At 39.2% G+C, this 14,757-nt stretch overlaps 2 protein-coding genes and 1 pseudogene across 2 annotated transcripts in view; all 3 read right to left on the bottom strand.

Moving 5' to 3' along the window:
* The window catches only part of MORC1 (MORC family CW-type zinc finger 1), a 171,955-nt gene that overhangs the window by 88,287 nt on the left and 68,911 nt on the right, over positions 1–14,757 (bottom strand). Inside the window, exon 14 of the mRNA XM_027581731.2 lies at positions 13,959–14,113. Within this exon, the coding sequence (XP_027437532.2) occupies positions 13,959–14,113 (155 nt within the window). The remainder of the gene's footprint in view (positions 1–13,958; positions 14,114–14,757) is intronic.
* Positions 5,544–6,010, bottom strand: LOC113917297 (annotated as a pseudogene).
* LOC113915814 (60S ribosomal protein L21-like) lies at positions 11,193–14,095 on the bottom strand. The gene is made up of 2 exons (XM_035722857.1): positions 13,959–14,095; positions 11,193–11,807 (listed from the first exon to the last, which is right to left on the bottom strand). The coding sequence occupies exon 2, from the start codon at positions 11,745–11,747 to the stop codon at positions 11,265–11,267; it is 483 nt and encodes a 160-aa protein (XP_035578750.1). The 5' UTR covers positions 11,748–11,807; positions 13,959–14,095; the 3' UTR covers positions 11,193–11,264.

Below are 14,757 nucleotides of genomic sequence, written 5' to 3'. Positions count from 1 at the left end.
TATAATAGTGTATGTCCACTACATGTCAATTAAAAAAAGAACACTGACAAAATTCATTATATTTTTAAGATAAAAACTCTCAATGAATTAGGTATAGAAGGAATGTACCTCAACACAATGAAGGCCATTATGTCAAGCCCACAGCTAATATCATATTTAATAATGAAAAGTTAAAAGCTTTTCTTCAAGATCAGGAAAAAGACAAGGATGTCTACCCTCATCACTTCTATTCAACATTGCACTGGAAGTTCTAGTTAGAGCAATTAGATATGAAGAAAAATAAATAGCATCCAAATCAGGAAGGAAGAAGTAAAAAAAATTCTGGTTTGCAGATGACATGACAGTATATATGGAAACCCTAAAGACTCCACCAAGAAAACTGCTAAAACTAATCAACGAATTCAGTAAAGACAAAGGATACAAAATCAACATACTAAAATCAGTTGCATTTCTGCCACTAACAATGAACTGTATGAAAGAGAAATTAGGAAAGCAATCTCATTTACAATAACATCAAAAACAGTAAAGTACTTAGGATTAAATTTAACCACAGAGATAAAAGTCCTATAGACTGAAAACAATAAGACACTGATTGAAAGAAATTGAAAAGATACCAAATAAATGGAAAGATATCCTACATTCTTGGGTTGGATGAATTAGTATTTTTTAAATGTCCATACTACTCAAGCAATCCACAGATTCAATGCAAAAGAAGTACAAAAAACAATCTCCAAATTTGTATGGAACCACAGAAGACCCTGAAAAGCTAAAACTCTCCTGAAAAAGAAGAAAAAAGCTGGAGGCATCACACTTCCTGATTTCAAAACATATTACAAAGCTATAGCAATTAAACAGTATGATAATGGCAAAAAAAAAAAAAAACAAAACAAAAAAACCAGACACATAGACCCATGGAAAAGAATAGAAAGCCCAGAAATGAACCCACTCATATATGGTCAACTAATCTTTGACAAGGGTACCAAGAACACACAATGGGGAAAGGACAGTCTCTTCAATATATGGTGCTGGAAAAATTGGATATCCACATGCAAAAATATGAAACTGGGCCCTATCTTACACCACTTATAAAATTAACTCAAAATGGATTAAAGTCTTAACTGTAAGTCCTGAAACCATAAAACTCATAGAAGAAAACAAGGAAAAAGCTTCTTGACACTGGTCTGTTTTGGATATGACATCAAAAGCACAGGTAACAAAAGCAAACAAACAATGACAAAAAAAAATCAAACAAAAAACAAGTGGGACTACATCAAACTGAAAAGCTTCTCCACAGCAAAGAAAACAATCAACAAAATGAAAAGGCAACATACAGAAGGAGGAAATATTTGCAAACCATATATCTGATAAAGGCTTAATATCTAAAATATGCAACTCACACAAGTCAACAGCAAAAAAACAAAAACAAACAAAACTTACACTCTGATAATAAAATGAGCAAAGGACCTGAATAGACCATTGGCCAAAGGTACATGAAAAGTGCTAATCATCAGGGATATGTAAGTCAAAAGCACAATATCACTTCCCACCTGGTAGGATGGCTATTATCAAAAAGAGAAGAGATAACAAGTGTTGATGAGGATGTGGAGAAAAGGGAACCATCACACACTGTTGGTGGGAATGTAAATTGGTACAACCACTATGGAAAACAGAATCAAGGTTTCTCAAAACACTAACAATAGAACTACTGTATGACCCAGATATCTTAAAGAGATACCTGCACTCTCATGCTCACTACAGCATTATTCAGAATAGCCAAGATACAGAAATATGGAACCTCTAGGTCCACTGATGGATGAATGGTTAAATATGATTAGATAATGGAATAGTATCCAGCCATAAAAAGCTGGACATCCTGCCATCTGCAACATGAATGAACCCGAAAGCCATTATACTAAGGGAAATAAGCCAGAGAAAAACAAACACTGTATGGTATCATTCATACGTAGAAATCTAAAAAAATAAAGTTGAGCTCATAGAAACAGCAAGTAGAATGGTGGTTGTCAGTGGCTGTAGGGTAGGGGATATGGGGAGATGTTGGTCAAAGGGTACAGGCTTTCAATAATAAAGTGAATAAGTTCTGAGGATCTAATGTATGGCATGGCAACTATGACTGGTAGTACTGTATTGTATACTTGAAATTTGCTAAGAGAGTGGATCTTACACATTCTACCTCCACACATATGCAAAAAGATAACTGTGTGAGGTGAAGGATGTGTTGATTAACTTGAATGTGGTTAAATATTTCACAATGTATATCAAGTCATCATGTGTACATTTTAAGTATATACCATTATTTTCTGTCAATTATATCCTAATAAAGCTGGAAAAAAATTATCTATCCCAGTCTGTCAAGAAACAGTAAAATTAATAATAATCATCCATTATATTAAGTTGGCTTTGGCTAATGGTGTGGTATGTAATTATGGACATTTGGTTATGTATGTGGCTTTAATAACTGATGTTTTGTTAATGTTTTGTTAATGTCTTGATGAGGGTTTTTAAATTGCCCTTTCATCTAGAAATCAATTAAAAGAGGTAAAATTTCAAAATTTGAAAAGTACTTGGTTTTTTATTTCATTATGTTGTTAATCACCATACATTACATCATTAGTTTTTGATGTAGTGTTCCATGATTCATTGTTTGCGTATAACACCCAGTGCTCCATGCAGAATGTGCCCTCTTTAATACCCATCACCAGGCTAACCCATCCCCCCACCCCCCTCCCCTCTAGAACCCTCAGTTTGTTTCTCAGAGTCCATAGTCTCTCATGGTTGTCTCCCCCTCCAATTCCCCCCCTTCATTTTTCCCTTCCTGCTATCTTCTTCTTCTTTTTTTAAACATTAATGTATTATTTGTTTCAGTACTTGTTTTTTTTTTAAAGATTTTATTTATTTATTTGACAGAGAGGAAACACAAGCGAGGGAGTGAGAGAGGGAGAAGCAGGCTTCCCTCTGAGCAAGGAACCCAATGTGGGGCTTGATCCCGGGACCCTGGGATCATGACCTGAGCCAAAGGCAGACGCTTAAGGACTGAGCCACCCAGGCGCCCCGAAAACTACTTGATTTTTTAAAAAATATATCTTAAATATTTCCACCCACCTATAAAGAGTACTATGAAGATAACCCAAACTTTATTAATTCCAAAATTATATTAATATCCTCAAGGTATTCTGATCTAAAATTTCAGCTTTTGTAAACAGTCAAGATTATGAAAGAATACATATCTTGAGATTTTTGCTTGAATAATCAACAAGCCTGTTAAATTAGTAGAATAATCAGGGATTGATGCACACAGAATTAAAGTCTTAGTTTCTAGAACGAGTATCTGAGAACTGAAAATTTAATTTACCGCTAGCTATATATACTTTATTCAGAAGATTCCACATGTTTAAATTAATCTGATTAATTTTTTAGGAGCCTTTTAAAACTCGGTAAAAATAATGGGAACTGCTGCAATAACTTACTAAACATTTGCCAAACACCAGTAAATAAAAGAGCAGTTTACAAAGACCCTGCCTCCTAAAAGGAGAAGAAATGCAACACCCTCCTAGATGTCAGTTTCATATCTATTCATAGAATGTATACAAAGACATCCAGGGAATCAATTAGCCAAGAGGAGAAGTAATAAAATTCAGTAATAAGTTACCAAAGCAAAGCTTTGATAGTTTCAATCAAAATAAGGAAGGCTAAAACAGTTATGAAATCAAAGTACCAGGAAAATCATAAGATGAAGGTGCTTAAATCAGGTCCCTGACTTCAGGTAGTTCTGCAACTAAATAGATGATTATAGTCTATTTTTAAAGATCTCCTGAGATAGAAATTACATATCCGTTCTCAGGGGATTATAAGTCATGCCTCCTGCTCTGTTGAAATTGTCCTGTTTATCATTACCCCTCATTCTTAGCCAAGCCAGACATCAGACCTTTCCTAAGCGGATCCATGTGTTATCACTGATCATTTATGTTTGTGATGGAGTCACTCAGTTAGAGATGGCAAACTGGTTTCAACCAACATGCCAACCCCAATCAGTTTGTAGTGAGACCTGTACACTCTTGAGGAGGATTGTGAAGCTAATGGGCACCTGATGAGAGCGGCTACAATAACCACTTCCCCAAGGACTTCAGTGCTGGTGAAGCTGCTCACAGCCCTATTCCTTCCCTCGGCTCCTGGGTGGAGTGGAGTGGGTTGGGCAAGTCACACTTCACCAGGATGGTCAGTGGCAGAAGTAGGTGAAAGGCACGGCCAGAATGTTTTCACTTCACTCTACTGTGAGCACAGCAAGCTCCAGGGCAAAGCTCCAGGAATCTGAGGAATTGGTCCAACTCCCTGGAAGTGTCAACTTCATTACCTCAACTGGCAACAGAGCATCATTTTCTCTCGTTCCGTCTCAGTGGTTTCCCAGGAGAGGCTCCTTAAGCCGCAAAATAAGTTCCAAACCACTAACCCCCCTCCCTCTACCTGAGAAAATACATGACAAAAAAATAAACTGAATTCAGGAACACTTCTGTGTGATTCTAGATTTTACTAACCAACTACATCTATACATATTGGAAAAAATGTAGCATATGTATGCATAAGGATTTTAGACAATTACTGGTAGATTCAAAGATTCCACACCATACTCTAAGGTCCCCTAGGGCTGCCTGGCTCCCAGCTCAGAAAAAGGCCATTGTGTGCACTGGGCACTAGAAGGAAGAGCGTTAGGGGCCCCATGACAACAAACCTTCAAAAACAAAACTGACGAAAGTTAGGTTTCTTCTGTGTCTTCCCTCAGGAAGAAAGAAATTTTGCTTTCTTTTTTTAGGTTATATTTTTATTTACTCATTTTCACTGCTTTTCTTTGCATACTGTCAACTTTGCTAATTCCCTCTATAATGGGGAAATTAAAATTAGACATAATAATCTAAAGCAGAGTCCTAGAGTTCTGTGTCATTATGGGCAATTGCCTAGCTGGCCAGCTCACTCTCCCAAATATCTGGGTTAGCAAAGTTTATCCTTCTACCGGGACTTACTTTATTCAGATATACACAAAACCTGAGGACTTAATGTCCTCAGAAATCTAAAGATCCAAAGTTACTTTTTTCCCCCTCATTTCCCCGACCTCATTCAGTGGCACATTCACAGTGGGGTGGGGGAAGATACAAGATGGGGACTGATCTGTCCTGGAGTCCCAGGGGCACCACACACCATGCACTACGGATGGGAGGGGGTTCCAGGGGGCTCGGTGGCTCCAGCAGAAGCCTGTGTACCAGGGAGGAGGCAGTCAGTGCCTGGGTCCCCCTACAATGGGAGGGGCTAATACGGGACTGAGGTTGAGGGGCAGGGTTGGGGGCACGAAGTGTCTGCTCCAGAGGGTCTAAGTGGCCAAGCCCTTACCCAGGGCACAAGCCCACAGGGCAGGCTGGGGGACACTCTGGATGTAGGGCTGTGCCACTCTCCCATTTCCCCTCTTGTGAGGGAAAGGAGGGTTCTGGGCTGGGCCAAGCAGCTACCCTGGCTGGCCCCATCGTGTCCTCGGCCGATCAGAATGGTGATGGCTGCTTGACAATGAAGCCTTGATATGCCAAGTGTCTTCATGACGTTGGCGATGTTCTTACAATCATCAATGCCTGTGTCTTACAGGCTGAGGCCCTAGTTCATGTCTAGAAGTCCATTCTTGGGCCAGCAGCCCATGGTGAAGCTGCAAGCCTTTTTCAGATTAATCCACTGCTTGAAGTAATCTGCCACTGGCAAACCCAAATACTGGCACTGGCCCAGGAGTGTGACTTTCAAGTCCCAGTCTCCACAGGTGACAAAAATTGACTTGACGTTTGGATGACTCTCTCCAGTACTTGCCGCAGGCTTAGCAGATTATCCACCATGCTTGAATAATCCCAGAGAGCTCTGGACAGAACGGAGTAAGCTGTGGATGCACTATGGGCTGGACATGACCAGTCTCCATGATCTGACCATTTAGCTTCAGGAGGGAGAACTCGATGATTTCCTCCATGCACTCTAACCCTGGCCGATGCAATCTACTTCTTCTGTTAATACAACTTATGTTTAATTCTGACTGCCCTGTTTCAAATTCAGTCATTAAGGTGCAACCTACTCTTCTTTACTAAGGCACACATAAGTGCACTGATAAGAGTTTTGAGGTCTTGCTTCTGGTACGGCAGGGGAAATCAGACTCTAAGAATAAGACTGTAATTCCAGACAAAAGAAGGCTCCTAGGCTTTTTAGTATTTTATTTGCAATATAGGTAAGATCCTCTGAGATATTTTAGCATGAAAATTCATTGTAGATGTAAAAAATGTCATTATCATGATAATAATACGAGTGCAGTCAGAAAGAAAAGGAAGCATAAGTACTGTTAATGGTGATAATTTCAATTACCAGGTGAAAGCAGTGTAAATGGATAAAATCTAAGAATGTGATTTTTTTTAAAAAACAGAAATCAATTCAATGAACTCCTGAACCATCCTGCTATTTGCAGAGAACTGGCATGAAGTAATGATTTTAAACAGAGTACATATTTATGCCATATAAGTCAGGTAAATGTCTATATCATTTTTATTATTTAATTTTACCTCTAATCAAGCTTTTATTCAATACAAGTTTTTTATCAGTATAGAGCTCTATGTTGTTTCTGTCAAACAGTAAAATACAAACCAACATAGGTGACCAAATGGAAGATGAAACAAGTTTTTCTTTTAGAAGTATTAAAGCTAATAAATTATAAAAATATAATAGAATCAAAAAAAATATGATAGAATCAGAATAGAAGATTTTGGGACTCCTAAGGAATCTGAGCATTGATCATTAACTGCTAATATCGTTAAAAGAGAATCGGACAACCTGACGGTAGAACACAATACTACCTATGAAACATCTTGATAAAAAACAAACGAAAAAACACCAGGTCTGAATTTGGTCAAACTGTTAATCAATTTTACCAATTTGCAGAAAAATCAACAGAATGAAGGAAACTGTTAAACCACACCCAGTAAGGCAGCGCGCAAAATTTAGAGCCTGTGAAAACTATGAAACAACCAGCCCAGTTTTTCCTACAAATAAATTGCAAGGAAAAACAAGGGAAAAAGAAATATGGGGATGGGTAAGGTGGGTGAGAAAGACCTTGAATTATATTATGACAGGAGATAATTAGAAATGTAACAACAGACTGGATATTTTATGGTATTAAGGAAGTATTGATAATTTTTTAAGTGTTATATTTGTACGGTGATTATGGTTTTTTTTTTTAAGATTTTATTTATTTGACAGAGAGAGACAGAGAGAGCAGGAACACAAGCAGAGGGAGAGGGAGAAGCAGGCTTCCCGGCGAGCAGGGAGCCCGATGTGGGGCTCGATCCCAGGACCTTGGGATCATGACCTGAGCCGAAGGCAGGCGCTTAACGACTGAGCCATCCAGGAATCCCTGTGATTATGTTTTTAAACAGAGTTCTTTCTTTTAAAAATACATGATAAATATATTTGATACAATTGTATAGTGTCTGGAATTTTCTTCATAATCTATCTAGTTGTCGAGGAGTAGGGGGAATACAGATGAAACCAGTTTTCCCAGGAGTTGAGAACTGTTGAGGTTGGATGATGGATTTACGGGTTTCATTATAATATTTTCTTTAATTCTGTCTAATTTCACAATTTCCTATATATATTAGTTTGCTAGGGCTGCCATAACAACAACAACAACAAAAACCAGACTGGGGGGCATAAACAACGGAAACTTATTTCCTCACATCATCTATTCTCTGTGCATGCCCATCCCTAGATTCTCTCTATCCAAATCTCCTCTTCTTGTAAGGACACCAGTTGGACCAGATTAGGGCTCACTCTAACGGCCTCATTTTAACTTAATCACCTTTTGAAAGGCCCTGTCTCCAAATACAGTCACTTTCTGAGGTAATAAGGGTTAAGACTAAAACATACGAATTCTGACAAAACAATTCTGTCCGTAATACCAAAATTTCAAAATAAAACATAACATATAAGGGGCGCCTGGGTGGCTCATTCAGTTAAGTGTCTGACTTCGGCTCGGGTCATGATCCCGGGGTCCTGGAACCGAGCCCTGGGTTGGCTCCGTGCTCAGCGGGGAGCCTGCTTCTCCCTCTGCCTGCCACTCCCCCTGCTCGTGCTTTCTCTCTCTCTCTCTCATATAAATAAAATCTTTTAAAAAAATAACATATAATATTGAAAATATATTTTTTAATGAAATAGAATACATAAAATCTGTAACTTCAAAGACTGAATAAAAAAAGAGATATGAATTATTTCTTGACCTGCATCTCCAAATAAACTTGTCTCATAGTCTCACCTTTTAATATTTATATAGACCTCTTCACTCAATATGTATCCCTAGCAGAAATGTTGCATTTCATTTTTCTTGCATTGCCTTTCTGAGATCTCATAGACTGAAGCACATCATAAGAGAAACAATAGTTGTCATGAGTAGCTAACTGTAGCTATTAAAGTGTTATGGACTGAATGTCTGCATCCCCACTAAATTCATATGTTGAGATTTTATCCCCAGTGTGATGGTATTTGGAAGTGGGGTCCTTAGGAGGTAATTAGGTCATGTGAGTGGAGCCCTCACGATGGAATTAGTGCCCTTCCAAGAGGCCAGAGAGCTAGCTCACTCTTGTTCTACCAGGTGAGGTTATAAGAAGTCATTAGTCTGCAAACTAGAAGACAGCTCTCACCAGAATCCGACCATACTGGGACTCTGATCTTGGACTTCCAGCCTCCAGAACCGTGAGAAAGGTATTTATGCTGTTCATTAGCCACCAGTTTACAGTATTTTGTTATAGCAGCCCAACCTAAGACGTAAAGCATTATCTAGTTTTTAAAAAACTATTCATGTAACAAAATATTATCTCTCATTTTCAAAATTACACACAAACTGAGAAATTGATGTGAGCAAGAGGACAGCCTAACTAGGAAGATTTGTAACTGATTAATTTATTTATCCAGTATCCCATTTCAATCTCACCAGAAGTCGTCAGTTGAGGGCCAAGTGCTTGATTTTTCTATTCTATGCAATAGGATTTAAATGAAATCATAGAGAAAATGCTGGCCAAACTTATCTGGAAAAACAGCATCTTAGTTAGAAGTCAATAAGAGATTCCTGAAAGGATGGGCCTAGTAAGGTGATAGCATTTAATAGGACTGAATGTATGATTCTAGTCTAGGGTCCAAAAACAATGGAAAAAAATATAAGAAATGTATGGCTTAACAAGAATACACATTAAAATTTTTATTAAGAATTTTAATTGGCAATAAGGACACTGAAAGTCAATAATGTGCTTACTGAGAGTTAATATAGCAGGTTGCATCAGTAGAATTACAACAACTTAAGAAGAAAGAGATGATGATTCCATTTTATTCAAGGCTGGGTTTCATCTGAAATTTTTATTTCTACGTGACCAGCACACTTTATAAAGTATTACATTAAAATGGCAAATATATTTAACACCCATCAAATGAAAAATAGCAACAGAACTTGGAAATGTTAGGATAAAATAAGGATGAAGAGAGACAGAAAGGTTGTCTTCAAATACCTGGGGGGCTGTCATTTGGAAAGGCTTTAGGCCTATCCTTCCTGGCCCCAAGAGGGAAAAATTTTGTTGACCTGGCTAACTCCTCCTCATCCTTCAGGAAACATCACTTCCTCAAGGAGGCCTCTCTGGCTCCTGAGCACTGGCTTCTTCTCTGTTGGGCACCAATCCTATTTCTAATTGTCAAATGGTGTTAGCCTTGCTAGACCACAAACTCCCAGAGAGGGTGGACCATGTCTGATCCATTAGCCCTATAACACGCTGTGCCTACCACAGGTGAATGAATGAAACAACGTGCGAGAAATAGATTTGACTTTGATATGGAAATGTATTTTTCTAATGCAGAGATTCACAGGCTAACTCAAGAAGTGGCAGTTTTTCTTTCACAGGAAACCCTCGTTCAGGCTTAAAATGGTGGTCCACTTGCCTGGGGCAGGAGTGGGTGAGGTAGGGATTAAAGTGTCAGGGGGGGTGACCGGCTTATATGCTTTTAGCCTCCTTGCCCCCCTGAAGCCCTATCGTTTGATTTCTGCTAGGAGAGGTTATGCTTACTACGTCCCACATTTCACTTAGCACATCAGATATATTTTGATCCATTTTAGAAAATTTTAGTAATAAATTTCTATGTAATTCCTTCTGTTCAAACCCAAATTTCATTTGATGTTTTTTTTCTATCTTTTCCTTCTCCTTCTCTCCCTACTCCAGAAAGCTGATGATCAATATTTCCACTTCACTTTAAGAATGCACAAACCTTCAGGACGCCTGGGCGGCTCAGTCGGTTAAGCATCTGCCTTCGGCTCAGGTCATGATCCCGGAGTCCCGGGATCGAGTCCCGCATCGGGCTCCCTGCTCAGCGGGGAGCCTGCTTCTCCCTCTGCCTCTCTCTCTCTCTCCCTCTCTCTGTCTCTCATGAATAAATAAAAAATAAAATCTTTAAAAAAAAAGAATGCACAAACCTTCAGGAAACATAGTAGCAGACAATGAGGTGAGGTCAGACTAAAGAGAAATACTTCTAAGGTTCTTAGCATCAACTGTGCCAAACATAAATGCAGATTTGATAAATGACACAAAGTCATTACTTCTCCATTTCCCTTTCTGTGGATTTGATTTTTACAAGGCCTCAATTTTCCATAGAAATGGATCAGATTTATAGCAAATACAAAGATTTCATCTTTTATTTATAAGGCAATAAACTACCCAAATACTTTTCATTAAAACTGTGTGCCCTATAATACTGGTTTTTAGAGTCCTAGGCAAGCATTAGATAACTTTGGTTATTCCTGTGGGAATTAATACACAAAGTCTTTGAAGGTCTCAGCACAGTTCCTGAGACTACTGATTCTGACCTTGATTACTTGATTCCATTCGTTAAGGAAGTTTTGGGATGAGGCTGTCATATATGTGAACAGATACATATGCTCGCTCTCCTATCTCACTCCCTGACTTCCTTCTTGAGGAACACCATTTGTAAAAGTACCCCCAGCCTGGAATCAATTCATAGGCAATTATAAAACTAGGAAAACAACATGGTATTAATAATAATAATTAAAATACAAACCTAACTTTTTTTTTTTTTGCTTTAAATATCTTGAGGGGGGGAAAGGACACCACACTTCTACTCAATTCAGAGAAACAATTTTTCAGTCTTGAGGTCTTTTATTTTCTTTACATTTATCATGCCATGACTTCCTAGGGATTGGGTTCCAGCAGTTCGGGTTCCTTTTCATCAGTTCTCACCAAGTGTGCTTCTCCGGGTGGGGCAGGCTGGCACTTCTGTTGACCCCAAGTACCTTTCTCTTTGGCTTCCTTCTTTTTCTGATCATTTTCCTTCACCTGCTTCAGGACGCTATCTCGGCTCCTTGAGTGTTTCATATGCTCAATGCACACATTAATTCTCTTGCCCTTAACTTGTTTGTTTACAACCATGCCAACAGCATGCTGAGTAACACTGTAGACTCTTCCAGTGTTGCCATGGTGACATTTGTGGGGCATTCCTTTTTGAACAGTGCCCATTCCCTTGATGTCCCCAGTATCACCTTTCTTGTAGATTCCCATGTATGTGGCCAAAGGAACAACACCATGTTTTCTACAAGGCCTAGAGAACATATAGTGGGTACCTCTCCTCTTTCCCTTTGTGTTGGTCATTTTTGTCGAATTACTGGAAGCTGGCATTTCCGGCCAAAAGGCCAAACCAAATTTATTTTGAATCTTAGTACATCCACTGAGAAGTTTCTGAAAAAATTAGGTTGAGATAGGGATGAGGAGTTACAAAGAGGGGGGGAAGCAGGCAAGCGACACCCAAGAGTGGAGAGTACAGTTGTTAGGAGGGCACCCCCACACGAGGAAAAAGGGCTTCAAGAGAGTCCCCCCCAGAACAGTACTCAATACGACTGTCCTGAGGAAGTGTGGGCTGGATGGAGATCATTCCTATCACCTTGAAGTTTCATGACTCTTTCTGAGGTTCCTCCTTATCGAAAGGATGAGCAAGACAAGGAAGGTCACAGAGAAAATGTGAGGAGAATGGAGAAGTCACACAACTTTCAAATGCTTAATGTTTTTTCTTTTGTACTATCTCACGCTAGCATTTCAAGGCGAGAGGGTCGATCCTTGATTTATATCTCACTCTGCTTAGCCCTCTGTTTTCCATAGCTGTAAGCACAAACTGCCAAATAAGGTACTTGTTCCTACTTTCAGTATGACTTCAGACATGTCTATGAGAAAAAAAAAAAATACATGTGGAAAAAGTCTGTCTATGCTAAGCAAGTATTACATGGATATACTCTTCAGAGCAGTGCTTCTCGAACTCAAACGTGCCTACAGATCACTGGCACTCTTGCTGACATACAGAGCGTAGGCCAGCAGGTCTGACATGCTGCGTGTCTAACGAGCTCTCAGGTGATGCTGATGCTGCTCACTCTGAGTACGTGTGAGACCAGGACATGAAAACCCCGCTTTGGCAGGGAACCCGCGCCTGCACCTTCATTCCCACTCTTTCTTTTCTCCCCCGAGTTCCTGTACTCTTTCCTGTTTCACGGCTGTAAGAAAATTTCAGTGCTGAGCTAAGTTGAGTACAAAAGAAAAGAAAATATTCTAAAATCACAACTTCAAGTAGAGCAGTAAGACTTAAGTTGTCTCAAGGGGAGAGGCATAATTTTTGATATGCATGAATTATACATACTTCATGAAAATCATCGCACAAACACAGTAGCCTATTTCTTTCCATAAATGAAGCCTTATGTCTGCATAACTTAAAGGAAGTTTATTTCATTAATGCACAGCACACCATCTCATTGTTCAGGTATCTCTGGAGAATGAAGTGGTCCGAATAAGCCGAATTTTCCAGATAACTAAAGTTTATCTTAAGTTTCTGAATATATGGGCACCCTGCTCACCTGGGAGCCTGTTTCTCCCTCTCCCTCTGCTCCTCCCCACTGCTCACGCATTTTCTCTCTCTCTCTCTCTCATCAATAAATAAATAAATAAAATTTAAAAAGGAGGGGGGCACCTAGGTGGCTCAGTCAGTTGAGCATCTTCAGCTCAGGTCATGACCCCAGCGTCCTGGGATCGAACCCTGCATGGGGCTCCCTGCTCAGCTGGAAGCCTGCTTCTCCCTCTCCCTTTGCTCCTCTCCCCTGCTCACACACTTGCAGGGTCTCATAAATAAATAAATAAGATTTTTCTTAAAAGTTTCTGAATATATTTATTTCAGTGATTTTTTAATCGAAATCTTCATTAACATATTCTAGACTTGTTAACCTTACAAAACAAGGTTTAACACACATCTACGATTATCCAGGGTCAACAATGATTATGCTACGGCATGACATAACAATGCTAGGGGAGCTTCTCAAGTCTGTATGGAACTATGTGCTCCTTCCCACACAGTAGAGTCTCGGAGTGGCCCCCTAGGCCTTCCTCAAGCAAACTTCTGCTTCCTTCCTCCATGATCAGCTCTCTTTCTACTGACTGCCCTCTCTTACAGTTTTTACTCTGTTGCTTCATTTTTCACATAATATTCTGGGAAAGATTCTGAGACTGGCTCCTTTCTCATTTCTCTTATTTATTATTATTTTTAAAAGATCTTATTTGAGAGAGAGAGAGCACTTGACAGGGAGAGGGACAAACAGACTCCCCACTGAGCAGAGAGCCCAACATGGGACTCGATCCCAGGACCCTGGGATCATGACCTGAGCCAAAGGCAGACTCTTAACCAACTGAGCCACCCAGGCATCCATATTATTATTATTTTAATAAATAAAAGGAGCTCTCTTTCAGGGCTTTGGGCTACCAGTTGCTTAAATCAGTGCAATCATTCCAGCTTAAAGAAATCACACAAGTTGACTCTCGATTAAGTATCTCTTACTGTGACCATTGAATACTCACTGATTCCGGTGTCCTTACAGTACTGGACCAAGTACTGCCCCATGACCCTTAGTAGATGATTATACTCTTGGACATTGAGAAATTCCTGCTTATTATGGGATGGCTCCATGATCTCCAAGGGTATATTAACAATTCCAACCACGCCTGCACCAAGTCTGGGAAAATACATAAATACATAAGTAAATTCTGCAAAATTTAGCTAAGGAAAAAGAAAAAGCAAATATACCTTGGTCTTTTGAAATCAGTTTTTTGTTTGTCTGTTTTTTGTTTTTTCTTTTAACAAATAAGCTGATTCACTTTGTCTAGACCATGTCAAAGTTTAACAAGTTAAAACTGTATTTTGCTACATAAAACTATGGTAATCTTAGGTATGTTTGGTCTCATAATAAAAAAAAATCTCTTAATGCACACTGTTACTAAATTAATCTGACTCCTTTTTCAAACCTAAACCTTACATGGAAATCAGGGTGGGTGGGAAGAGGAGGCCTTTTAGCATTAGAAACCTCTAACAACGTTTTGCTGAAATAAACTGACATGACCCTCTTAATGATCTGGCCAAAGAGTCACTTTCTCCATCCTCATTTCATCTGTCAGGTTGGATTTTTCCTCATCATTGCAGAGGTCTGTGGGGTGCTTAGTGAATTCTACTAAAGGAACATAGGGCTGGATTATTCTGGAAAGTAACAGGTATCTGTCAGTGACTCTGATGGATAATTTTTTTTCAGATTTTTAGCAGCTTACAATGTATGTAACTTGGATATTTCTGCTTAGTGACAAAATATTCTGGTTATTTTCCCTG

This window comes from Zalophus californianus, chromosome 1 (assembly GCF_009762305.2).
Source record: "Zalophus californianus isolate mZalCal1 chromosome 1, mZalCal1.pri.v2, whole genome shotgun sequence".
NCBI lineage: Eukaryota > Metazoa > Chordata > Mammalia > Carnivora > Otariidae > Zalophus > Zalophus californianus.
Note: the sequence above shows the minus strand (reverse complement) of the source record. Positions and strands in the feature narration are given on the sequence as shown.